We start from the raw sequence: 26,753 nt of genomic DNA, 5'->3' as shown, positions 1-26,753 counted from the left end.
GCCCCGCCGCCGCCCGCGCGCGCCCTTCGCCGCTGCGCGGGTCGGACGCCGCGGGTATTTAACGCTCGAGGCTCGAGACCCGCCGCGTCTGTACGAGGCCATGCCTGCCTTCCCGTCTCCCCAGGTCACCCCGGCACCCCCGGGCTCGTCGTGTCTAGAGTCAGTGTCGCTCTCCTAGTGAGCCGGGCGGCCGCCCTCTCCGTCCTCATCCGCCGCCCTCCTCCCTCAGGCGGGGCTCGCGGGCCGCTTTTGCGCCATCGCCCTCCCCAGCCCCGCCGGGTGCCCGGCCCCGGGGTTCCCCGAGGTCCCTCAGGCGCTCATCGGCACCTGACGGGGTCAGCTCCGAGATCGCCAGGGCCGAGGCGATCCGCCCTGGCGCGGCGACCGCGCGTTGGGAAGGTAGGCGGCCGGAGAGCAGCGCCCGTGGGGCTCTCAGCCCCTCACCTGGACGCGGCCCCGCGGCCGCTCCGCGGGGTTTTGCAGGGCGAGGGGCGGCCGGGTGGGGTGCTTGCAGGCGGGGGAACGAGACCCGGAATGACCCCGGGTCACTGCAAGGCGGTGGTCAGCCTTTGCAGCTGTGCTGGGGATGCTAACGGTTGACGCCCGGGGACGCGGAGGGCCAGTTCGGCTGGGAACCGGACTGGAGGGGCAGGTGGGCGGCGGCGGTGGGGCCCGCAACCTGCGCTCGTCCGCTGGCCCCCGGGGCTCCGTGGGGCCGTGTTGCGGGAGGTGCGCGCGGCCCCTGTCAGAGCCGGGAGCAAGGATGCGGGCAACAACTTGTAGCGTTCCTTTAGGATAAACGCGGCCGCCGAGCGGCGTGCTGACTCCAATCGGGTCAGGTTTCTTTGGAATGGTTCCCTCAGCAAGTGCAAGCGGTCGCGAGCTGCCGGCCTCTGCGGCTTGGCTCTCGGAGGAATTGATTTGGGTGTTTCTAGCCTTTTCTGCTCTCGCTCCTCCCCTCCCCCTTCTGATATTTGGCCGTTTTTGCTCTGTGTCCTGGTGGTGACCTTCCAGCTTCTGTTGGGGGAAAACAAAAGAAAAATGGGACTAGCGGGATAATCTAAGTCATCCTTAAAAAACATCTTGAGGAATGCTTCAATACGTTTGTATCATTGGAACCTTAAGGGGCTACGCAGGCTCCCTCGTTGTCCGGATCTTACTGCCTTTCATGATTTTGCCCAGCAGAATCCTGGGTTGGCTGGAGGTCAGTAGAAAAGAAGTGAGGTTGGTGCGGAGTGTAGAAGTTTCTGTGAGCACCCAGGGACCTTGACCCTGTTGCAGAGCCATCTAGGAGTGTCAGTGAACTTGAGGATGTATCTGCTGTAGTGCTGGCTCTGTCTTTGATATATGGAGGCTGCGTTTTGTCCTTGTCGCTTTTCCCCTTCAGATATGCAGAGAGAGGGAGAGAGAGAGAGAGAGAGAGAGAGAGAGAGAGAATTTGCTAGGTTGGCATTGTATGACTATTCAGTAATCAACATAGTTTAAAAGCAAATTTTATTCTTGTAAACTTAAGAAATAGGGGAAAATAAAGTATTTGTATGCCAGAACACATCTCATCTTTTTTTTTTTTTTTTGGCTAATGGTAATTAAGCAAGAAAGCATGAGAGTAGCTTGACCAATCAAGAAGTATTTCTTCAATAAATGAAAGATTGTTGTGCATCTTAAGCCATTTTTGTCCTGCATTATAAAACGTAATGATTTGTCACACTATCAATCCAGTCTTTTTCTTTTTCTTTTTTAAAAAAGGAAATAGGTTTTGCCTGCTTGGTCTTTCTACAGCTTTTTACTCCCTTTAGGGCAAAAGCAAAATTGAAGACTTGTGTTTATTGAAGAACTGCTTTTTATATTTTTACTTTTAATATTTTAACATATATTATATATTTTCTTTTAATATTTTTCCAGAAATGTGCATCTCTGCCTGTTTTAAATGTGAGTAGGTGTATGTTTGATTTGAGACCTCCATAGCAATAGTAATTAATTATAATAAAATTTCCAAATTGTAACTCAGAATCATTGCCATTTACACTCTCATGGACCACAATCTTCTTGTATCCCAAATACTCAGCAGATTGATCTTTTTTATGTTTCCTCTTACCTTTTTAGTGCTTGGTAGTCCTAGTGAATCATGAGACTTATTTCTTAAAATGTCTACTATGCTGTTGTACTACTGCTGTTAATTACTGAGACTTGGATCAGTGTTGTTGAAATTGTCAGTTGCAGTCAGCATTTTAAAAAATGAAATAGAACAGAAAGTATTGGCACAGTAGTAGGGGTAAAGATTGCTTTGTATGACTTTTTGCTCTGTTTTATTTATGTATATGTATGTGCATTTGGGGTAGTGGAGAAAAATGTGTTTCTTACTGAATATTCAGCATTTTTTAAAGACAATGTTATTGGCCAGACTACTGTATGGAATGGGTTCACTTGGCTTTTAGTCCTATCTCTGTTACTATCTGAGTGATGTTGAGGAAATCACTTGCTTTAGTTTCCTCATTCGTAAAAGGAGTATCAAAGAGAAGATAGTGGTGAAAGTGCTTTGAAAAGTGTATATAGCAGACTATTACATCTTTTACTTTATGAAAACAAGTTGATCTTAATTAATAGTCCCTGAAGGACAAGCAAAACTGTAGCATCTTTCAAACTAGTCATCCTGAAAATTAAAATCCAGTGGTACTGCCGTTGTGTAGAATATGGTTCATATTCCTAGGAACTACTATTGAAAAGGCAGTTTTGCACAGTGTGGTGAAATTTGGAGTTTGATGACCTGGTAAATAGATGGGGAAACAGTGGAAACAGTGTCAGACTTTATTTTTGGGGGCTCCAAAATCACTGCAGATGGTGATTGCAGCCATAAAATTAAAAGACGCTTACCCCTTGGAAGGAAAATTATGACCAACCTAGACAGCATATTAAAAAGCAGAGACATTACTTTGTCAACAAAGATCTGTGTAGTCAAAGCTATGGTTTTTCCAGTAGTCATGTATGGATGTGAGAGTTGGACTATAAAGAAAGCTGAGTGCCAGAGAATTGATGCTTTTGAACTGTGGTGTTGGAGAAGACTCTTGAGAGTCCCTTGGACTGCAAGGAGATCCAACCAGTCCATCCTAAAGGAGATCAGTCCTGGGTGTTCATTGGAAGGACTGATGCTGAAGCTGAAACTCCGATACTTTGGCTACCTGATGCGAAGAGCTGACTCATTGGAAAAGACCCTGATACTGGGAAAGATTGAGGGCAGGAGGAGAAGGGGACGGCAGAGGATGAGATGGTTGGACGGCATCACCGACTCGATGGACATGGGTTTAGGTGGACTCCAGGAGTTGGTGATGGACAGGGAGGCCTGGCATGCTATGGTTCACAGGGTCGCAAAGAGGCGGACATGACTGAGCAACTGAACTGAACTGACCTGGTTCAAGTCTACATTGTGTTTGTACTAGCCTTCAAATCTAGGTCAGTTACTTAACCTTTCCAGTTTCCTATTTGTAAAATGAAAATAACAATAGTATGTAACTCTCAAGATAGAAAAATTTAATGTGAAATGGAGTGAATATTAGCATATGTTAGCTCTTATGTTTGTACTTCCCACCGTGTTTGTAATTCACACTACTTTGTCCCAGTTGTTTAAGCCAAAAATCTGGTATTTATGTCCTCAGTCTACAACAACCATCGGAAATGCTCGTCCACTGTCACTTCAAAACATACCTTGAATTTCTTCACTTCATCTCCACTGCTGTCATTGTAGTCCAAGCCAAACCACTATCATCTCTCACTTAAACCTTTGCAGAAATCCGCTAACTTGTCTAACACCTTTTTGGTTTTTACCTGACCCAGTCACCATTTAGAAGCTCCAGAGTGATCTTCAAAAATGTAAATTGATCATGTTTCTAACTGTGTAAAATCGTCTTGTGGCTTTCTGTCATATTTAGAATAAAACTGAAACTCCTCTTTTTAGCCCTCCCTACTCCTCTCACCTCATCTGCCTTTCCTGCTTTGTTTGTGTATTCTCCAGCCACATGGGCCTTCTTTTTCACACATCGAGTCATCAAATCCATTCTGTTCTGAGGCTTTGGTGTTGCTATTGTCTTTTTTTTTGCTACAGATCTTTGCAGTGTCGATTCTTTCATGTCGTTCCCATCTTAGGTTCTCCCAGAGGCCTGTTCTGATTACCCAAGTGGAAGTTGCCCCTCAGTCATGCCCTGTGCCTTTTGTTTTGTTCTTATCTCAGTATTCAGTCTTGCCTTGTATATTCTTATTTCCTTCTTGGTTGTGTTACCTGAACCGCTCACCAGATTGTGAACACCATGAGACTAGGGACGTTTTCTGTGTTGTTCAAGGCTGCTGCCTCAATTCCTAGGACAGTGCTCCATATTATGTGTGTGTCAGTCGCTCAGTCGTGTCCAACTCTTTGTGACCCCACAGACTGTATCCCTCCAGGCTCCTCTGTCCATGGGATTTTCCAGGCAAGAATAAGTTGCTATTTCCTTCTCCAGGAGATCTTCCCAACCCAGGGATCGAACCCAGGTCTCCCACATTGCAGGCAAACTCTACCATCTAAGCCACCAGGGAAGCTATATATTAGGTACTTGTTAAATATAAGCTGGGTTATGTACAGCAGTCAGCAGGAATAGATATGACCCTCTTGTTCAGGGTTTATGATTTATAGCAAGATCAGCAAATCTTTTCAGAGAGCCAGATAGTGAATAATTTAGGTTTTTAGACCATAAGGTCTCTGTTGCAGCTACCTACTATGCCACTGTCATGCTAAAGCATCCATAGACAATGTATAAATAAGTGGGCATAACTATATTCCAATAAAACTTTATTTAGAAAAATAATAGGTAAATCTGTTGTGTAGTTTGCTGACGCCTGGAGCATGACTGTTAACTGGAACTTTCGACAATGGCAAAACCAGTCTTTATTTACAATGTCCAATTTAATGGACACTAGCTGTTACGTTGGAGAAGGCGATGGCACCCCACTCCATTACTCCTGCCTGGAGAATCCCATGGATGGAGGAGCCTGGTAGGCTGCAGTCCATGGGGTTGCAGAGTCGGACAGGACTGAGTGACTTCCCTTTCACTTTTCACTTTCATGCATTGGAGAAGGAAATGGCAACCCACTCCAGTGTTCTTGCCTGGAGAATCCCAGGGATGGGGGAGCCTGGTGGGCTGCCGTCTATGGGGTCGCACAGAGTCGGACATGACTGAAGTGACCTGGCAGCAGCAGCAGCAGCAGCAGCTGTTACGTAGCTATTGAGCTCTTGATGTGTGGCTGGTACAACTGAGCAATTAAAAAATTTTAACAGATTTTTGAGGTATACTTGGCATACAATAAGCTGTACATGTTTAAAGTACATAAATCAATAGATTTTGGCACATTATACAACTCTGATACCATGACCACAGCCAAGATGATGAACATATTTATCATTCCTTAAAGTCTCCTCATGTCCCTTTCTAATCCCTTTGTCCCCTCCCAATTTCTAGGCAACCACTGGTCTGCTTTCTGTCACTATTGGTTAATTTGCATTTTAAAGAATTTTATGTAAATGGAATCATACTATGTATTCTTTTTGTCTGTCTTCTTTAATTCAGTTTAATTATTTTGAGATTCACCCATTTTATTTGTGTGCAGATCAGTACTCAGTAGTATTCTATCATGTGGATAAAGCACAGTTTGTTTATCCATTCACCTGTTTATGGCTATTTTGTTTTTTTCCTGGTTTGGGATACTATGAACAAAGCTGCTCTGAACATTCATGTACAAGTCTTTGTATGGACTTGTGCTTTCACTTCTTTTGGAAAAATACTTAAATGTTGAGCCTGGGTCATAATTTAAGTGTATGTTTAACGTTTTAATAAACTGTCAAATTATTTTCCAAAGTGGTTTTACATTCCCGTTAACAGTGCGTAAAAGTCCAATTTCTCTACATCTTCACCAACACTTATTATCTGTCTTTTTTATTTTGATCATCCTAGAGGATAGAAGGTCTTCCCTGGTGGCTCAGTGGTAAAAAATCCATCTGCCAACGCAGAGATACCAGAGATGCTGTTTCGATCCCTGAGTTAGGAAGATCCCCTGGAGAAGAAAATGGCAACCTACTCTAGTATCCCTGCCTGGGAAATCCAATGGACAGAGGAGCCTGGTAGACAGCAGTCCATGGGGTCACAAAGGGGTCAGACCCAACTTAGTGACTAAATAAAAACAGAGGGTAGAAAGTTGTATTTCATTTTGGATTTGATTTACATTTCCCTAGAGGCATCTGTTCCCATCACTTCATGGGAAATAGATGGGGAAACAGTGGAAACAGTGGCTGATTTTATTTTGGGGGGCTCCAAAATCACTGCAGATGGTGATTGCAGCCATGAAATTAAAAGACACTTACTCCTTGGAAGGAAAGTTATGACCAACCTAGACAGCATATTAAAAAGCAGAGACATTACTTTGTCAACAAAGATCTGTCTAGTCAAGGCTATGGTTTTTCCAATGGTCATGTATGGATGTGAGAGTTGGACTGTGAAGAAAGCTGAGTGCCGAAGAATTGATGCTTTTGAGCTGTGGTGTTGGAGAAGACTCTTGAGAGTCCCTTGGACTGCAAGGAGATCCAACCAGTCTATTCTAAAGGAGATCAGTCCTGGGTGTTCATTGGAAGGACTGATGCTGAGACTGAAACTCCAATACTTTGGCCACCTCATGTGAAGAGTTGACTCATTGGAAAACACCCTGATGCTGGGAGGGATTGGGGGCAGGAGGAGAAGGGGACGACAGATGATGAGATGGCTGGATGGCATCACCAACTCAATGGACATGAGTTTGGGTGAACTCCAGGAGTTGGTGATGGACAGGGAGGCCTGGCGTGCTGCGATTCATGGGGTCGCAAAGAGTCGGACACAACTGAGCAAGTGAACTGAACTGAACTAACTCTTTTACTGATGAAAAAGATCATGCAATAAAAAGATTCCAGGAAATGGGAGCAGTTGTTCAAAGGTCCTGAGGTAGCAAAGCACATAATATGTTTGAAGACCTAGTTTGTAAATGCTGTAAAAGAAGTCAGTCACTTAATAGCTACATTTATTATTTTAACCTCAAGGGGGATCACCTAGCTGGTTCATCCACCTTTCTTTGTTAGTGGGATGATTTGACTGTTTCCAAAAATAGAAAGTTTTCCGTAATTGAGGCTCTTGAAAAGAATAGACAGTAGATTTGTATGGTATTTTCTAAAAGTGTGATTCTAGAGTACAATATTAATATCAGCAATAGATAATGCATTATGGATAGAATCCTGGATAACATATCCTTGAGCGCGTCCCTGTTTGAATAGAACAGTTTTTGTGAAATGAAATGGCAGCACTTATTAGAATGATTTTAGTTAGGGATGATGATTTTTATAATTTTCAAGCCCCCAGACCCGTTGGTTTCACACACTAATTGAAAAGTCTTTAAATAAGATAGGTTTTGAGGAGGGAAGAGAGACTTGTAGGCACAGAAAATCAAAGCAAAAGGATTTAAAAATAGCTCCAACATTAAAAAGTATAACTGCTGCTGCTGCTGCTAAGTCGCTTCAGTTGTGTCTGATTCTGTGCGACCCCAGAGACGGCAGCCCACCAGGCTCCCCCGTCCCTGGGATTCTCCAGGCAAGAATACTGGAGTGGGTTGCCATTTCCTTCTCCAATGCATGAAAGTGAAAAGTGAAAGTGAAGTCACTCAGTCGTGTCCGACTCCTAGCGACCCCATGGACTGCAGCCTACCAGACTCCTCCATCCATGGGATTTTGCAGGCAAGAGTACTGCCATTATACACTTCATTCTGGCTTTTATTTCTACATTCTCTGTGTCCAAATGTGTTTATAGCAACTCATGGTAGAACACCCCTGAGAGCCAATTTTAAACCATGTGTGTGTCTTGCCCTGGGGTTTGAATGAAACATCTTGGTGAGTAAGACTTCTAATTCTTTGGAACTGAGAAAAATATTATGCCCATAGTTAAGCCCGTATCCTACTGAACACTTTGTGATGTTATTCACAAAGTGAGTGGCATAAAATCAGGTACCTGAGAGATTGTTTTGGCTAAGAGCAGTCTGGAAATACCAAAAACTGAAATAGATTTTGTTTCTAATCAGAAACATCCTCTGTTAAACTGGTGTGACCTCTGAACTTCTGTGTTTTGTTTTTGTTTCTTTGTTTGTAAAATGGGGATAATAATCCATATCCTGTATATCTCACAAGGTTGTTTTTTATGGGTCAAAGGAGAAAATATATAAAAACACTTTCGAAAAAATGCAGAAGCCATCAGGAATTTTTCACAAGTACCAGGTGAAAGTACCTATAAAGCAATAAAAAGAGTTTTATTTCCTTGGATTTAATACAAGAACATTTACATGCAAATGAGTGAATGCTATTTGTCTTATTCAGCTCAGGTTGCTGTAACAAAATACAGTCAACTGGAGGCTTAAACAACAGACAGTTATTCCCTGCAGTTGTGGAGGTTGTGAATTCCCATGATCTGGGTGCCAGCCAGTTCAGTTGCTGGTGAGAGTCTTCTTCTTGGCTTCCAATTATTGTCGTGTCCTCACATGGGAGACTGAGTGAGAAGAAAAGCAGTGAGGGAGATGAGGGAAAGACGGGGAGGGAGAGATGGAGATGGAGTTGGATATCTTTGGTTTCTTCTTACAAAGGCACTAACCTTGTCAGAGCAGCCCCACTCTCAAGACTTCATCTAAACCTAATTACTTCCCAGAGACCCCTGCCTCGTAGTAACGTTCCATTGGGGGTCAGCACTTCATCATATGGATTTAGGGGGCACAAGTATAATAATTAGATCCATAACATGCATCATCAAAGCAGTCACCCTTGAAGGTCATAAATATCAAATATTCTAAGGTAGAAGCTTGAGGAAAAAAGGTAAGAGTTTACTGTTTGTAATATATGGAAGAGGAAAGGAAAAGTTTTATAAACTTCTTTGAGTAAATGCCTCACTATACATAACATACGTAAGCTGCATGGTAGGCGTTGTTAATAATGCACTCTTAGAGGAAAGGCAGGGAGCCCTCCAGGGCTGTGTGTGGCAAGCAGCAGAGCTGAAAATTTGAACCCAGATTTTCCGACTCTGTTTCTCTTTCCAGCTAGACTACAGATGCATTTTCTATTAATTGCAACATAAGATGTAGGAGAGAGTAGATTTGAATTTTACATAACCAGTGGAGCAAAGCAGATCTGAGAAGTTTTTCTCCTGAGAGGTAATTTTGCCCTTCGGAGAGCAGAGTCTCTACCTTCTCTGTGTACCACTGAATATTACATCCAGTACCGCCATTAGATAAAGGTACCAGTCAGGGTTCTTCAGAGAAACAGACAGGGGTAGGAGTCCCTTGATTGCCATCCACAGGGAGGAAGGTGGTGTAGTCTTTCCTGAGAACCAGAGGAAATGAGATGCTCTAGCTGGACAGTGAGGGCGGAAAAAGGGGGCAAATTCCTCTTTCCTCCACTTCTTGTTCTGTAAAGGCGAATGATGAATGATTGAATGATGGGGAAGAAACCTGCTTTACTGACTGCTTATTCAAATGCTAACGTCATCTTGAAAATACCCTCACAGACACACCCAGAGATAATACGTAACCTGGGCGTGGCTGTGGACATGTTGACACATGTCAATAATAATAATAATAAGTTGACACAATATTAACCTTCATAGTAAATATGGACTAATAGTGACAATCAGGGACACAATCATTGATAATCTCTTTGGAAATTTGTGGTCATTTTGCTTTGCTATCTGTCATTTTCAGGTATTTTATATAAGGCGGTCATATTTCAGGCAGAGAAGGCAATGGCACCCCACTCCAGTACTCTTGCCTGGAAAATCCATGGACGGAGGAGCCTGGTGGGCTGCAGTCCATGGGGTTGCTAAGAGTCAGACACGACTGAGCGACTTCACTTTGACTTTTCACTTTCATGCATTGGAGAAGGAAATGGCAACCCACTCCAGTGTTCTTGCCTGGAGAATCCCAGGGATGGGGGAGCCTGGTGGCCTGCCGTCTATGGGGTCACACAGAGTTGGATACGACTGAAGTGACTTAGCAGCAGCAGCAGCAGCATATTTGAGGAGCTCTTCAGGAGACCTTCTTTCCATGCTGATATCTCAGTCCTGCTTGCTGTTGGAAATTTTGGCATGTTCTCCAAACTCAAAGAACTATATTTCAAGTTATGTGTGGGTGCACTGAATCCTGTGTCTTAGATGTTTCCACCATGGAAAATTGGGTGTGGGAAATGTAGCTGAAACTCTCAATTCAGTAAACATTTTAATACGATAAATCTTGAGTGTAAGAAAAAGCTTGCTTCCATAGTAAATTTTCACTTACGATGTGAACACAATAGTGCATTTTAACATAGCAAAAGAAAACTTATTATTTTGTGACTCTAACATTCATGTATTAGAAGAGAATACATTGTTTTTTATAAAATGAAAATTATATTTTATTTCTATACATCTATGTAAAAAATACTTGTCAACTTTGAAGATTGAGTCCTCAGAGAGAGTTGTAGCTTATTGACCAGAAATTCACAAGTCACAGATTCCTAAGCAGTGCAGTTGTTGCTTTTTGGTTCTGAAGTGAAGGTTGTTATGAAGCACTTTATCACTCTCCGTCCCTTCACTGTTCTAATTTTAGGATTTGGTGGAAGGTCTGCAGGGCAAGAGGTGGAATATGTTTAGTAGCCTGGGAGAAGTGAGACAGCTGATGGCACCTTCAGAAAAGGAAACCTTGAACTTGGATATTCTGGGTTCTGAATCCTTTCCCTCTCCTCATGCTGCCATCCAGGACTTGATGGCTGTTCCTTTGGACATAAAGTGGTCTTGTGCCTTATAGGGCCACATACCACTTAATGAACATACTGCTGCTGCTAAGTCACTTCAGTCGTGTCCAACTCTGTGCAACTCCATACACGGCAGGCCACCAGGCTCCCCCGTCCCTGGGATTCTCCAGGCAAGAACACTGGAGTGGGTTGCCATTTCTCCAATGTGTGAAAGTGAAGTCGCTCGGTTTCGTCCAACCCTCAGCGACCCCATGGACTGCAGCCCACCCGGCTCCTCTGTCCATGGCATTCTCCAGGCAAGGGATACTGGAGTGGGTAGCCATTCTCTCTCCAGGGATCTTCCCAACCCAGGATAGAACCCCGGTCTTCCCCATATTGCAAGAGGATTCTTTACTATCTGAGCCACCAGGGAAGCCCAAAGAGACATTGCTGCAAAGGGGGCTGCTGCTGCTGCTGCTAAGTCACTTCAGTCCTGTCCGACTCTCTACGACCCCATAGACGGCAGCCCACCAGGCTCCACCATACCTGGGATTCTCCAGGAAAGAGTACTGGAGTGGGTTGCCATTGCCTTCTCCGCAAAGGGGGTTATGCATACTTATATGTACATAGAGTCATATACACAGTGCTTTGAAGATATATATGTACATTTTATTAGTGTGATTTGATGGAGTTTGGAGTTTCGTGACTCATATCCCTCAGTCTCCTGAGTATTTGACAAAAACCTCTGTTACAGACTGAATGTTCGTGTCTCCTGAAACTCAAAGGTTGAGGTCATAACCCCCAGTATGATAATACAGTTGACCCTTAAACAATGTGGAGGTTAGACATTGTCACCCTCCATGCAGTCAAAAAATCCACTTAGAACTTGACATTGGACACTCTCTATCCATGGTTCTACATCTACATATTCAGCCAACCTCATATGGTATAGTACTGTAGTACATATTTATTGAAATAAATTCGTGTGGAAATGGACCTGTGCAGTTCAGATCTGTGTCCCTCAAGGGTCAACTGTATTTGGAGATAGGGGCCTTTGGAAAATAGTTAGCTTAGATGAGATCATGAGGGCAGAATCCCCATGTTGGGATTACCGCCCATACAAGAGACCAGAAAGCTTCTTCTCTGTGTCCCCCGTGTGAGGCTCCAACAGAAAGGCAGCTGTCTGCAAACTGGGAAGAGAGCTATCACCAAGAACTAAATCTGCTGACCCCCTTGACCTTGGACTTCTTAACCTCTAGAACTATGAAAAATAAGTGTGTGCCATGTAAATCACCCAATCTGTGTTATTTTGTTATATTAAGTAGCTTGAACTTACTGAATATCTTTAAAATGTACTTTCATCGAAGTGAGTTTGCTTTCCCATTCTGTTGCTATCTCAAGTGTTCTAGATCACTCGTGCCTAAGTATTCTAGGAACTCTAAGGTCCTATTGTGTACAGAAAGCCTTCGAGGTGAATGCTTAGTTGGGTGGTAGACACTGAAGCAGCCTGGGGTGGGGTGATGCTTCGCTTTTGTTTACTTACTGAAGACTTGGCCACAATGTGGGAGATTGGAAACGAGTTAGAGGAAACTCCCTTTTGTCAGCCACCAATAATGGGTCTTGTAGGTATCACGGCCCAGTGTGTGTTATAATTTTATATCAGTTTGATTTTCTTTCTCCAGGACAGGTTTAGATTAGAAATATCCAGCTGACAGCAGAAAAGCCCTATCAGTATGTCCGTGCTGGGCTGAGCAGCCTTGACCTAGTTTTGACAGACAGCTGTCACATGGAACAACTGAAAGGTAAAACCTGTTTCTGGGTGTCTGGTCACGTGTGTGTGGACTCTGAAAATGAAATCTGTGCGTGTCCACATCAGCTCATGTTTCAAGGGTCTGGACAGCTCAGCTGCTCTGTGGCCTTTTGCTTTTCCCGTTTACCTGGGTCCTAATTTATACCTAGGAGAGTTTCTGTATTTCCTCTTCTATGCTTACAGTCAATGTCTTGAACCTCAGCTTCCATAGTAGACTTTAATATGTTACAGTATATCTAAATCTGGTCAGACCTTGGCCTGGTTTTTATTCTTATTTGATATGCTGTGTTTTTGTTTGTTTGTTTGTTTGTTTGTTTTACCATTATGATGTTGGATTTGATCACTGTACTCTTCCCTTCTGCAAGAGTAAAGTGAGAGGTTGCTGCAAGGAAGAGTTTTCCAACAGCATCTGATACATTCAGCCCCTGAGCCTTCATGCAGGTGGATGGGCGCTGGAGCAACCAGAGAGCCCCTCTGTTAGAGTGTGGCATGGGTGTACAAATAGCAGCACTTCCTGTGGACTGTGATGTGATATTTTAGTGAAGCCCTGCCCTATAACAGGATTACTAGGGAGAGAGCATCAGTGATTGAACTTGCATACTCCAGGGTGATGCTGAAAGGGAATCATGACGCGAGTTTGAAACTGGTGGCTTCATCAAAGAAGAAAGTCCAGTCAATTTGAAGGCCCATAGTGGTACTTCAGATATCTATATGAGAGGAACAAATAAAAATGTAGAAGGGGAGTTCTACTATCCTCATATTTATTACATACGGTACTTACACGCTCTAAAGCTTTCCTCTGTATGTTATACTGTCATGGTGCGTTCCCTGTCAAAGGGCTTTCACATGTAAAATCTTATTCTTTGTGGTAGGTCAAACAGTTTTTGTCATTTTGCAGAGAAGACTCTGAGAAGTGACAGAACCAGCATCCAGAGTTTAGGTTCAATGCCAAGTGCCCATTCTTCTCCATTACATAGATCTCCTATTTATTTTATTTCCAAGTGCTTATCTCACAGAAACAGGAAATATGGCCAAAAGTAAAACGTTTCTTAATCTCAGAAAGAAATTATATCCCTTTATAGTAGTCTGTTCTGTGATGACATTTGCTTTAAATAAATGCCCAAACTGATTCTGGCTGGGATTATTATGAGTAAATAGAAGATCATACTCATCACTGGCCAAAGCGATGATAGTGGGAAGCTTTAGCTCGTCCAGTGGTCGAAACCTTGTGATAATAGGATGTAGATGCAAGGGGCAGGGGTAGAAATAATTTCCTTTTTGCCTTGCAGGGCCACTGTCTTTGGGGTATGTCTCCACAAGTTAGTGGTTCAGGTGTGTAGGGAAGACAAGAAACAGTTCATTGCTCACTGAATTGTTCAGATCACCCACAAAGGATTGAGTCGAATTTGAGTAAACTAAGTTGTAAATTTGATTAAGCATTTTTTTCTGTCTTTGAAACTTTAGAGCCTTAAAAGCTTTCCTCAAAGCCCTTAATTTAATACTGTGCTAATTTTAAATATTTGACTGGAGAATCCCAGGGATGGGGGAGCCTGGTGAGCCCATCTATGGGGTCGCACAGAGTCAGACACAACTGAAGCGACCTAGCAGCAGCAGCAGCAGCAGCAAATTTCACGCATTGGAGAAGGAAATGGCAACCCGCTCCAGTGTTCTTGCCTGGAGAATCCCAGGGACGGGGAAGCCTGGTGGGCTGCCGTCTATGGGGTCACACAGAGTCGGACACGACTGAAGCGACTTAGCAGCAGCAGCAGCAAATTTGACTTAAATTCGACTGAACTGCTTGAATTTTTTCCTTCATAAAGTAGCTGGAACAAAACAAAGTATGAAAAATTGCAGTTCACCTGACTTGACTCTTTCATCCTGGTTCTTTCTTTTGATAGGCTTTTTCCCCTTTACATCTCTTTGAGAACTAAGAATGACCAGATTCAGAGTGATTTCGCCATTACAAAAATAGTTTTTTGTCTCCTGCATGATACTTCAAGGTTTCAAAAATAGTTCTTTGTCTCCTGGTTGATACAAAGTTAAAATTCCACTGAGAGACTACATATAGGTTTTTATATAAACAGTGTTTTATGCCTTGTTGAAAGTAAAAGAACAAAACTTTTTTCTTCCATAACCTGCTTACAACTTTAGATTCCTACGCAGGCACACTTGCTTTACCACCTTAAACTCTCAGATAAAGGTGAGAATTTACTAGGAAAATACTGGAGAAGTAGGGGAAGAACCGTGGCAAACCACAGTATGCAGGTCGGCATATTCCTCAGATCTCTCATGAGTTCAAATGAAGGGCCACTCAGACATTTTGTACAAAAATGTATTGGATAAAAAAAATAAGTAATTTTCATTTTCATGTATTATACTTCAGATGGTTGTTGTATGAACAAGGAAAAATATAGCTTCTGGCTGTGAACCAGTTTGCTGAGCTAGAGCTCAGTAGTTTAGTAGTTTGGTGGTTAGTTTTTGTTTTACTCATTTTAAGAGCTTTGGTGAGATATAGTTTATATAGCATACAGTTCAGTCAGTTAAAAGTGTATATTCAGTGCATCCATCACAATTTTAGAACATTTTCATTACCACAAAAAGAAATACTGCACCCCTTAGCCGTTACACCCCAATTTTCTCATCCCCCCAAACCCCAGGCAAGCACTAATCTACTTTTAGTTTCTATGGATTTGTTTATTCTGAATATTCCACTTAAATGGAGTCATATAGTATGTGATCCTTTGGGACGGAATTATTTTAATTATCATAATGTTTTCAAGATTCATCTATGTTGTTGCACTTTCGTTGCTTCTTTTATTGAAAAGTAATATTCTATTATTTTTTGCCTTTGACTGTGTGGATCACAATAAACTGTGGAAAATTCTGAAAGAGATGGGAATACCAGACCACCTGGCCTGCCTCTTGAGAAATCTGTATGCAGGTCAGGAAGTAACAGTTAGAACTGGACATGGAACAACAGACTGGTTCCAAATAGGAAAAGGAGTACGTCAAGGCAGTATATTGTCACCCTGCTTATTTAACTTATATGCAGAGTACATCATGAGAAACGCTGGACTGGAAGAAACACAAGCTGGAATCAAGATTGCCAGGAGAAATGTCAATAACCTCAGATATGCAGATGACACCACCCTTATGGCAGAAAGTGAAGAGGAACTAAAAAGCCTCTTGCTGAAAGTGAAAGAGGAGAGTGAAAAAGTTGGCTTAAAGCTCAACATTCAGAAAATGAAGATCATGGCATCTGGTCCCATCGCTTCATGGGAAATGGAGTAACAGTGGAAACAGTGTCAGACTTTATTTTCTGGGCTCCAAAATCACTGCAGATGGTGACTGCAGCCATGAAATTAAAAGATGCTTACTCTTGGAAGGAAAGTTATGACCAACCTAGATAGCATATTCAAAAGCAGAGACATTACTTTGCCAACAAAGGTCCGTCTAGTCAAGGCTATGGTTTTTCCTGTGGTCATGTATGGTTGTGAGTTGGACTGTGAAGAAGGCTGAGCGCCAAAGAATTGATGCTTTTGAACTGTGGTGTTGGAGAAGACTCCTGAGAGTCCCTTGGACTGCAAGGAGATCCACCCAGTCCATTCTGAAGGAGATCAGCCCTGGGATTTCTTTGGAAGGAATGATGCTAAAGCTGAAACTCCAGTACTTTGGCCACCTCATGCAGAGTTGACTCCTTGGAAAAGACTCTGATGCTGGGAGGGATTGGGGGCAGGAGAAGAAGGCGATGACAAAGGATGAGATGACTGGATGGCATCACTGACTCGATGGACGTGAGTCTGAGTGAACTCCGGGAGTTGGTGATGGACAGGGAGGCCTGGCGTGCTGCAATTCATGGGGTCGCAAAGAGTCAAACACAACTGAGCGACTGAACTGAACCTAACTGAACTGAATATTCTGTTTTATGAATGTATCATATTTTGTTTATGCAGTCTTCAGTTGATGGACATTGGTATTTTTTCTACTTTTTGACTATTATGAATAATGTTGCTATGAACATTCATGCACATGTTTTTGTGTGAACATATGTTCTCATTTCTCTTGGTTACATACCCAAGAGGAATTGCAAGATTGTATGGTAACTCAGTGTTTCACCATTTGCAGAACTTCCGAAGTGGCATCACCATTTTACATTCCTACCAGCCGTGAATAAGTTTAATTTCTCCACATCCTTACACTTGTTGTCTTTTTATTATCTTGATAGTAATTGATTATCTTGATAATAAGATATTAACTCATCTTGATGAGTATAAAGTGGAATTTCATAGTTTTAATTTGTGCTTTCCTGGTGGCTGACAATGTTGAGCATCTTCTCTTGTGCTTTTTGGCCGTTTATATCTTCTTAAAAGAACTTCCTATTCAGATCCATTTTTAAATTAGCCTACTTTATTGAATTGTAACAGTTCTTTAAATATTCTGGATACAAGCCCCTTATCAGATATATGATTTGCAAAAATGTCCTCCGATTCTGTGGGCTTTCTTTTCAGTTTCTTAATAATGTCCTTTGAAGCACAGAAATTTTAACCTTGATGGTGTTCAATTTAATTTTTGTTGTTGTTTGTGCTTTTGGGGTCATATCTAAGAAACCATTACCTAGTCCATGGTCACAGCTATTTATTCCTATGTTTTCTTCTAGCATTTTTTATAGCTTCAGCTCTTTTAGATTGTTGATCCATTTTGAGTTAATCTTTGTATATGGTATAAGATATGAATCCAACTTCATTCTTTTGCATGTATATCCAGTTGTCCCAGCACCATTTGTTGGCAAATGATTAATTTTTATAATACAACAGATGTTTACCATGAAACTCCATGATGATGTAAATGTCAGTGAAAGTTGCTCATTCATATCCATTCTTTGTGACCCCATAGACTATACAGTCCATGGAATTCTCCAGGCCAGAATATTGGAGTGGGTAGCCTTTCCCTTCTCCAGGGGATCTTCCCAACCCAGGGATCGAACCCAGGTCTTCCGCATTGTGGGTGGATTCTTTACCAGCTGAGCCACCAAGGAAGCCCAAGAATACTGGAGGGGGTAGCCTAACCCTTCTCCCGGGGAACTTCCCAATCAGGAATTGAACCGGAATCCCCTGCTTTGCAGGCGGATTCTTTACCAACTGAGCTATCAGGGAAGCCCAATGTAAATGTCAACACTGTGTCAAAAGCTGTAGTTTGCAGTGCACGAGGATGACTCTCACCATCCGGTTCCATAGCAGATGCTTACATTTCCTTAGTGACAGTGTTCCAACAGAACCCTTAAGTAAGTCTGTTTGCCTTTCTGTGTGTGCGTGTTGGAAACAGTAGCATAGATGTGGAGAATGAGTACATTTTAAAATTCACTGAAAACCTTCATTTATTAAGTATATAGTTTGTACCAGGTATTATACTAGGCTCTAGTAATACAAGGATAGGCCTGCCACAGAGAAGAATTTCAGTAATTGTTGAAAGATAGGATAAAGTTTGAAAAGATGGGAGAACGTTTGGACATAGCCCTTGCTCTCAAGAAAGAGATAGACAATTATGTGAAATGCTTTAACTGAGGCATAACTATAAAGTTAGTTAGGAACACAGGAATTCAACATTTAGTTCATCTAACCAATTAAAAAAAGAATTGAAGTGGAAAGCACCTTCCAGATTAGCTGGTAATGTTGCTATAGTTTTGTATTATTATTGAAACATAAAAGAATAATTATAGGCATTTGGTTTTTATCTTCATTTTCCTCTATTCATTTATTCTTTGGCAGAATAGGTTTTTTGCCTCTAATACTGAATATAGCTGCAGAGGGGGCAGCTTAGGAAACCAAAGATTTAATTTCTGTCTAGTGTTCATGTTAGAGAAGGCAATGGCACCCCACTCCAGTACTCTTGCCTGGAAAATCCCATGGACGGAGGAGCCTGTTAGGCTGCAGTCCATGGGATCGCTAAGAGTCGGACACGACTGAGCGACTTCACTTTCACTTTTCACTTTCATGCATTGGAGGAGGAAATGGCAACCCACTCCAGTGTTCTTGCCTGGAGAATCCCAAGGACAGCGGGGCCTAGTGAGCTGCCATCTCTGGGGTCGCACAGAGTCGGACATAACTGAGGTGACTTAGCAGCAGCAACAGCAGTGTTCATGTTATACTTTCCTAATAAATGGCTACTAGTATAAAGATCAGGGAAGGCAATGGCACCCCACTCCAGTACTCTTGCCTGGAAAATCCCATGGATGGAGAAGCCTGGTGGGCTGCGGTCCATGGGGTCGCTAAGAGTCAGACACGACTGAGCGACTTCACTTTCACTTTTCACTTTCATGCATTGGAGAAGGAAATGGCAACCCACTCCAGTGTTCTTGCCTGGAGAATCCCAGGGACAGGGAGCCTGGTGGGCTGCTGTCTATGGGGTCGCACAGAGTCAGACATGACTGAAGCAACTTAGCAGCAGCAGCAGCAGCAGCAGTTTTTAAAGTGTCAGTTTTTAAAATTTAATCACAATTCCCTTTTACAACTCTGTCCAAGCCTCTCCTCATTGTTCCCATTTGCTAGCAGAGGAGTAAATAAATCCTACTTTATAATTTGTTTTTCAGCTTATATAAAAGTCTTGTTTAGTTTTTTGGGGTTTCTTAAGCCTTGGCTTAATTAATTGGTACAAAGTCAAGAAAATCACTTCTAAAAGATTAATGCAGTTGATTTTTTGCCTAATGTTTATCAATTTACAAGATTATCTTTTAAAAACTACTCAGTTTCAGAATGGCATCTAATATTTGTGAGGTAATCTCAATATAGATATCAAGCATTTGGGCATTCTGAAAAGCCACACGGTGGATTGTGATTTTAACCTCACAAAGAAAACATACACTGTTTTAAACCTATCTGCTCATTTCCTGTGAGGCAAAGTATCGTAGTTTTCTGTCACTGAGCAACTGGGAAATTTGTTGGTGCTGATATGACCATAGCTTCAACCTGTCCTGACAAGTTTGTATTATTATAGATTTAGAAAGGAATCAGTAGTCTCCTTCTATTTTTGTGTCTTTTATTTCACAGTTGTTAATAAACCAAAAAAATCTAAGTCTTTATTGCCTGAGAACAGATTCTTTGCCAGATGAGTGAATTTTTTTTGAAGTCACCATTGGTTCTTTATTTTGCTATACTTTTGAGCAAAAAAAAAAAAAAAAAGTGTACTTTGAATTAATTAATACCTAGATTCCCATTATATTGACAACTCTTAAGACTTTTTATTACTTAGAGAAGTGAATCCTATGAATTCTAAATTCATTGTGTATATAACGTTTATTTTCTTGCATATCCAGGGTGAATCTTTGGTAGACATTTACCATGAGAATATCAGAAATAGAAGTCACCTAAGAGACTATGTAGTCCAAATTTTCTCACTTTCTGTATAAGGAAATGGAGACCCAGAGGAGTGTGTGAATTACCTTAGGCTGCGTATCTGATTAGTAGTGAAGTGAGTCTCAGTACAAACAATAGGACTTCAAATATTATTTTGCCTGTAGTTTGACTGCAATATCTGAATATGAGTCCACCAAATGAGGTAGATTCACCCCACATTTGATTTGTCACACATCTACCAATTTATAACTAAGAAAAGTGAAAGTCGCTCAGTTGAGTCCGACTCCTTGCGACCCCATGGACTGTGCAGTCCATGGAATCCTCCAGACCACAATACTGGAGTGTAGCCATTCCCTTCTCCAGGTTCTTCCCAACCCAGGGATCGAACCCAGGTCTCCTGCATTGCAGGCGGATTCTTCACCAGCTGAGCCACCAGGGAAGCCCGTAACTAAGAAAACAGTCTAATTACTGCATACAAATAGGTACAAATAGTCTGCTATATTAGACCTCTATGAAAAACTATTTTAAAAGCATCTTTACAAAGAAAATTGTCACTCTTCTTTAATTATCCATGCTCATGTTTAATAGCCATCACTCAGAAATATTTCTTTATATCAAAAAGTTTCGAATCTGGAGTCCATGGATCCCTAAAGAATCCATATTAGGAGGTTTCTGAACCCCTTGAAGTTAGTGCATGATTTCTTTCACAGCTTTTATAAATTTCTTGATAAACCCACTGCCCAGGATCAACCTGGATTCTCAGTCTACAGTATAGCCACATTTCTTTTCACCTTATCTTCTTTGGAAGACACTTGGTATCCTCTGTATAATAACTCTGCATTACCTTGGAGACTTACTGTTTCCAAATGAAGAATCATTTTAACTTGTCAGATCATTTTAACTTAAATTTCTTTCTTTTTTCCACATTTTAAATCATTTTTATGGCTGTCTTTTGAATCCTTTCCAAATTGTTTGTAAGCTTGAAAGCCAAGGAGCTCAGAATTAGAAATCATATGTTAATGAAGATCTTGTTTAGGCACTTGGATCTGCTGAAAGTGGTGTCAGAGGATTAGGAGCAGCAGAAGGAAGACTGCTGAGATAGGTGCAGGAATGTCACCCCTCCACACACTCCCCAGCCCCTCACTCAGAAAGGCTAGGCAGAAACTCAAGGTCAAAACAGACCAAGGGTAAGGGGCCCAGGTCAAGCTTAAAGGATTGGGCGTATTTCAGAGTTCAAAGCATAGTACCTAGATCCTGAATAAAAGGATTCAAATTCCAGAAAAGAAATAGGAATCAAATCTAGACCTGAAGGTGAAACAGAATCCTGCAGAAAATCTACATAGTAAGGAACCATCACCTTTCTAAGTAAAGTCAACCCAATCTTCCAGAATTGAGACTCTTCATATGGGAACAGCCCACTGGTAATACTTGTCTCCCAGACTTCCCTTCACCCTGCAACCTCTACATTTACACTGGCCTCAGAGTGCTAGATTCCTGAGAGTTGTGTCCCCAGGAGATGTGACCAGTGGAAACAGTTAAGATACAGCTTACAAGCTATAACATATAAAATAGTTTATCAAAATCACTGGGGTTCAGAGGGATTATGGATTCTTCTGGGAATCTGATGAAAACTGTGGGCTTTCTCTTCAGAAGGAGGGCACCACATATATATCATGTTAAAAACTTTATGCAATTTAACCTGCCCTGAGACTGATTCAGTCTCCTGATTGATAAGTATGGTATTCTGTATTTCTTACCCGTTTGTTTCCTGTTCTTTATTAATGTTTTATACGATTGTTTCAGTTGTCTGAGCTATACCGAGGAGATAAGGGCATTTTGTCTTCACATGTAAGCCAAAGGATTAATGGAGGGAACAGCAACATTGAGGCCATGACCCTGCTGACAGCAGTGATTTGGGAGAGATCTGTGGGGGCATGGTGAATTGAGGGGGAAAGAATTATGCCAAAGAAGTCTAGTGTCCCCTTGTCATGGGATGATTTCTCTTCTCTTCCTTGGGATGATCTACATTTTATTAATTAAGAAGCTGTTCCTTTGTGAATCATGTAATGAGACGCTGAGCTACTTGGTTTTATGTGTTTTTTCTTAGAGCAGTACCCAGCCCCAAACATGGCTGGCCTAGGTCTACTCAGGTAGTGGGTGAGACTCCTGGCCAAGAAAGGGTGAGAGGGCAGAGCAGGAGGGATGCTTTGGTAATGCAGCCTGAACTTCATTCATGGCTGTCTGTGACTAGATGGTAAATTTTACACATTTATATCCAGTGGCTCACCCTCGGACTCTTTATTGAGGTGTTAAATCTATAAGACTGAAAATTTAGAGAGTAATTATCTGGATAACTCAAATTGAATATAACCTCACCACAAAGTTTAGGTCCTGTAGAACACAGTACCAAATTATCCAATTAATCCTATATTTACATACCACTTAGAAAAGAAAAAAAATCTTTTTTCTAAGTTACAATAAACAAAAAAACTATTTTGAAGAACAGATTCCTAAATGTGTAAATATTTAACTTTAAATGTCTATTGTGTAAATAGTCTCCATCTTGTGTTTGGCAACTTACCTTCTCCCTTTACTTGGTCTTTTCAAATTCTGTCTTTCCCTAAAGCCCAGTTTTGGGGCCGACCCTGCAAATGAGATAGAGCTATCAGCTACTCTGATGCTATTTTGGAGTATAAATTAATCCAGTCCTGTCTTTGGCATGGGGCCTGGCATGTAATAAGCAATAAAACTGCAATTGATGATAATGGTTGTGATGCTGTTTTCTCAAATACTCTAGTCAATATTTAATCTCCTTGTTCTCTGACCATAAGAAATGCTTAACTGCCTATACCACTTTTTAACACTTAACTATCTTGGTTTAGATGTTACCATTTTATTTCCATAATAAGATTGCACACTTTTTGATATGCAGGCATAGGCATACAAAACTTGCTGAGTTGGATTGAAAGTTGTTATTTACTGGCTTTACAAGCCATGTGATCTTCATTGTGTGTCTTTTCCCCTCAACAGAAAATGAAAACATTAGCAGAAAGGAGGAGGAGTGCTCCATCTCTTATCCTGGATAAAGCCCTGCAAAAGCGGCCCAGTACCAAGTAAGTGGGAAGCTTTGTACTACTCATTTGGGACCTGCTGGATTTCTTCTATGTGTATCGTTTATTTGCTTTTTATCAGGACCAGAATTCTCTGTTAAATAATAGAAAGCATGACTTCTGTTCTGAGTTTATTTGATAAGACCTATTCTTTATGAGAAACGTAAAGCCTTTTGAGAGCTGGTGATCTGTTGCTTTAAAATTGATTCAAAAGTGAATCTTACATCCAGTGGTACACAAACATGCATGTTCCACATATTGTAAAAGTTTTATTTTTTGAAACAATTAGAAATCAGAATACTAATGATGAGTTATTTTAACCACTGTACATGTTTGGTTATGCATAAACTTTTGCTTACTTTTTATCATAAAGTGATCCCCATGCAAAGGTAAAAGGCAGATTTTTAGCGACTTTAGATATGAATAAAGATAAAGATTAATAAAAGATTGAGTTCTGATTGCTTTTAGACATTATAGGTTAGAGTAATTAGTGATTAATTAGTGAAATTTGAAGTGGAAAAACAGGCTAAATATCTATTGAAATGACCATTTTGCCTACTGAAGCTAAATACTATTTCTATGGCATCGTAAGAGTTTTTCGTAATATGTCAAAATTGGATGGCTTTTCAGTCACTAATTTATTCAATAATTTTTAATGGAATTTTAATTCAGAGCCTTTTTATGTTCAAAGGAATGCAGCAATGCTTTTCCACTAATACGTGAATCCTTTTATGTAAGGTGTGGTCTTTACCACATTTTTAAAGGTGAGGATATATCTGATAGTTCTATGAATGGTGTACTGATTTAACATGAAATCTATGTGAAGGCATTGCATTTTTTTCATTTTTTAAATTTATTTATTTTTAATTGAAGGATAATTGCTTTACAGAATTTTGTTGTTTTCTGTCAAACATCAACATGAATCAGCCATAGGTATACATATGTCCCCTCCCTCTTGAACCTCCCTCCATCTCCCTCCCCATCCCACCCCTCTACTTGATACAGAGCCCCTATTTGGGTTCCCTGAAACATACAGCAAATTCCCATTGGCTATATATTTTACATATGATGATGTAAGTTTCCTTGTTACTCTCTGCACACATCTCACCATCTCCTCCCCTCTCTCCATGTCCATAAGTCTGTTCTCTAGGTCTGTTTTCTCCATTGCTGCCTTGCAAATAAATTCATCAGTACTATCTTTCTAGATTCCATATATATTTGTTAGTATACGATATTTATATTTCTCTTTCTGACTTACTTCACTCTGTATTATAGGCTCTAGGTTCATCCACCTCACTTGAACTGACTCGTGTGTTCCTTTTTATGGCTGAGTAATATTCCTTTGTGTGTATGTACCACTTACACTCTTTATCCATTCATCTGTTGATGGACATCTAGGTTGCTTCCATGTTCTAGCTATTGTAAATAGTGCTCAAATGAACATTGGGTTACATGTGTCTGTTTCAGTTTTGCTTTCCTCAGGGTATATACCTAAGAGTGGGATTTCTTTGGATAATAGGGTGGTTTTATTCCTAGTTTTTTAAGGAATCTCCATACCATCTTCCATAGTGGCTGTATCAATTTACATTCCCACCAACAGTGCAAGAGTGTTCCCTTTTCTCCACACTCTCTCCAGCATTTATTGTCTGTAGACTTTTTGATGATGGTCATTCCTACCGGTGTGAGGTGATATATCATTGTAGTTTTGATTTGCATTTCTGTAGTAATGAGTGATGTTGAGCATCTTTTCAATGCGTTTGTTAGCCATCTGTATGTCTTCTTTGGAGAAATGTCTATTTAGGTCTTTGTCACACTTTTTGATTGGGTCGTTTGTTTTCCTTGTATTGAGTTATATGAGCTGCTTGTATATTTTGGAAATTCGTCCTTTGTCAGTTCTTTCATTTGCTATTATTTTCTCCCATTCTGAGGGTTGTCTTTTCACCTTGTTTATAGTTTTCTTTCCTGTGCAAAAGCTTTTAAGTTTAATTAGGCCCCACTTGTTTACTTTTGCTTTTTTTTCCCGTTACTCTAGGAGGTGGGTCATAAAGGATCTTGCTTTGATTTATGTCATCAAGTGTTCTGCCTATACTTTCCTCTAAGAGTTTTAAAGTTTCTGGTCTTACATTTGACCATTTGGTCTTCCATTTTGAGTTTATCTTTGTGAATGGTCTTAGGAGGTGTTCTAATTTCATTCTTTTTTATGTAACTACAGTTTCCCCAGCACCACTTATTGAAGAGGCTGTCTTTGCCCCATTCTGTATTTTTGCCTCCTTTGTCAAAAACAAGGTACCCATAGGTTTATGGATTTATTTCTGGGCTTTCTATCTTGTTCCTTTGGTCTATATTTCTGTTTTGTGCCAGTGTCATACTGTCTTGAAGACTGTAGCTTTGTAATATAATCTGAAGTCAGGAAGGTTGATTCCTCCAGCTCCATTCTTTCTCAAGACTGCTTTGGCTATTTGGGGTCTTTTGTGTTTCCATGTGAATTGTGCAGTTTTTTGTTCTAGTTCTATGAAAAATGCCATTGGTAATTTGGTAGGGATCACATTGAATCTCTAGATTGCATTTGGTAGTATAGTCATTTTCACAATAGTGATTCTTCCTACCCAGGAACATGGAATATCTCTCCATTTGTTTATGTCATCTTTGATTTCTTTCATCAGTGTCTTATAATTTTCTGTATATAGTTCTTTTGTCCCTTAGGTAGGTTTATTCCTAGATATTTTATTCCTTTTGTTAAAATGGTGAATGGGATTGATTCCTTAATTTATCTTTCTGATTTTTCATTGTTAGTATATAGGAATGCAAGTGATTTCTGTGTATTGATTTTATATCCTGTGACTTTGCTAAATTCACTGATTAGCTCTAGTAATTTTCTGATAATATCTGTAGGGTTTTCTACGTATTGTATCATGTCATCTGTAAACAGAGCTTTACCTTTTCTTTTCTGATCTGGATTTCTTCATTTATTTTTCTTCTCTGATTGCTGTAGCTAGGACTGCCAAAATTATGTTGAATAATACTGGTGAGAGTGGACCCCCTTGTGTTTTTCCTGGTCTTAGGGGGAATGCTTTTAATTTTTCACCATTGAGAAGAATGTTTGCTGTGGGCTTATCATGTATGGCCTTTACTATGTTGAAGTAGGTTCCTTCTGTGCCCATTTTTTTGAGGAGTTTTAATCAGAAATGAGTGCTGAATTTTGTCGAAGGCTTTTTCTGCATCTATTGAGATTATCATATGGTTTTTATCTTTCAATTTGTTAATATGGTGTATCAGATTGTTTGATTTGCCTGTGTTGAAGAATTGCATGGCATTTTTTGATGGTCTAAAATAAATTATATAGCCAAATCCCAACAAGTGAAACTTTCAAAATACTTAGCTCAGTCTCCTCTTTTTTTTTTTTTAATTTGCCGCTCAATCCTGTCTGACTCTTTCCAACCCCTGGACTGTAGCCCACCAGTCTCCTCTGTCCATGGAATTCTCCAGGCAAGAATACTGGAGTGGGTAGCCATTCCCTTCTCCAGGCAATCTTTCTGACCTAGGGATCAAACCCAGGTCTCCCACATTGCAGACAGATCCTTTACTGTGTGAGCTACCAGGGAAGCCCCAGTCTCCTCTTTGTACTCAGCAAGTTGTCAGACTCAAGCAGCATCCCTGGCTGCCCCCAGATGACACACTCTTTAGTCATTGGGTTGATCAGA

General features: G+C 41.0%; 1 protein-coding gene across 9 annotated transcripts in view; it reads left to right on the top strand.

The window, feature by feature from the left end:
• Positions 1 to 26,753, top strand: part of ARHGAP20 (Rho GTPase activating protein 20) — a 218,335-nt gene that overhangs the window by 1,334 nt on the left and 190,248 nt on the right. For 4 of the 9 annotated variants that reach the window (XM_086339118.1, XM_086339117.1, XM_086339119.1 and 1 more), the window contains exon 2: positions 22,973 to 23,055. In XM_086339118.1, the coding sequence (XP_086195244.1) occupies positions 22,976 to 23,055 (80 nt within the window). In that variant the 5' untranslated portion in view covers positions 22,973 to 22,975. Of the gene's footprint in view, position 1; positions 400 to 12,465; positions 12,586 to 22,972; positions 23,056 to 26,753 lie in introns of those variants that run through there. The other 5 variants (XM_086339115.1, XM_086339123.1, XM_086339116.1 and 2 more) reach the window with 5 other exon arrangements.

Source organism: Bos grunniens, chromosome 15, assembly GCF_055505025.1.
Source record: "Bos grunniens cultivar Pamir isolate PY7600 chromosome 15, Bosgru_T2T1.0, whole genome shotgun sequence".
Taxonomy (NCBI): domain Eukaryota; kingdom Metazoa; phylum Chordata; class Mammalia; order Artiodactyla; family Bovidae; genus Bos; species Bos grunniens.
Note: the sequence above shows the minus strand (reverse complement) of the source record. Positions and strands in the feature narration are given on the sequence as shown.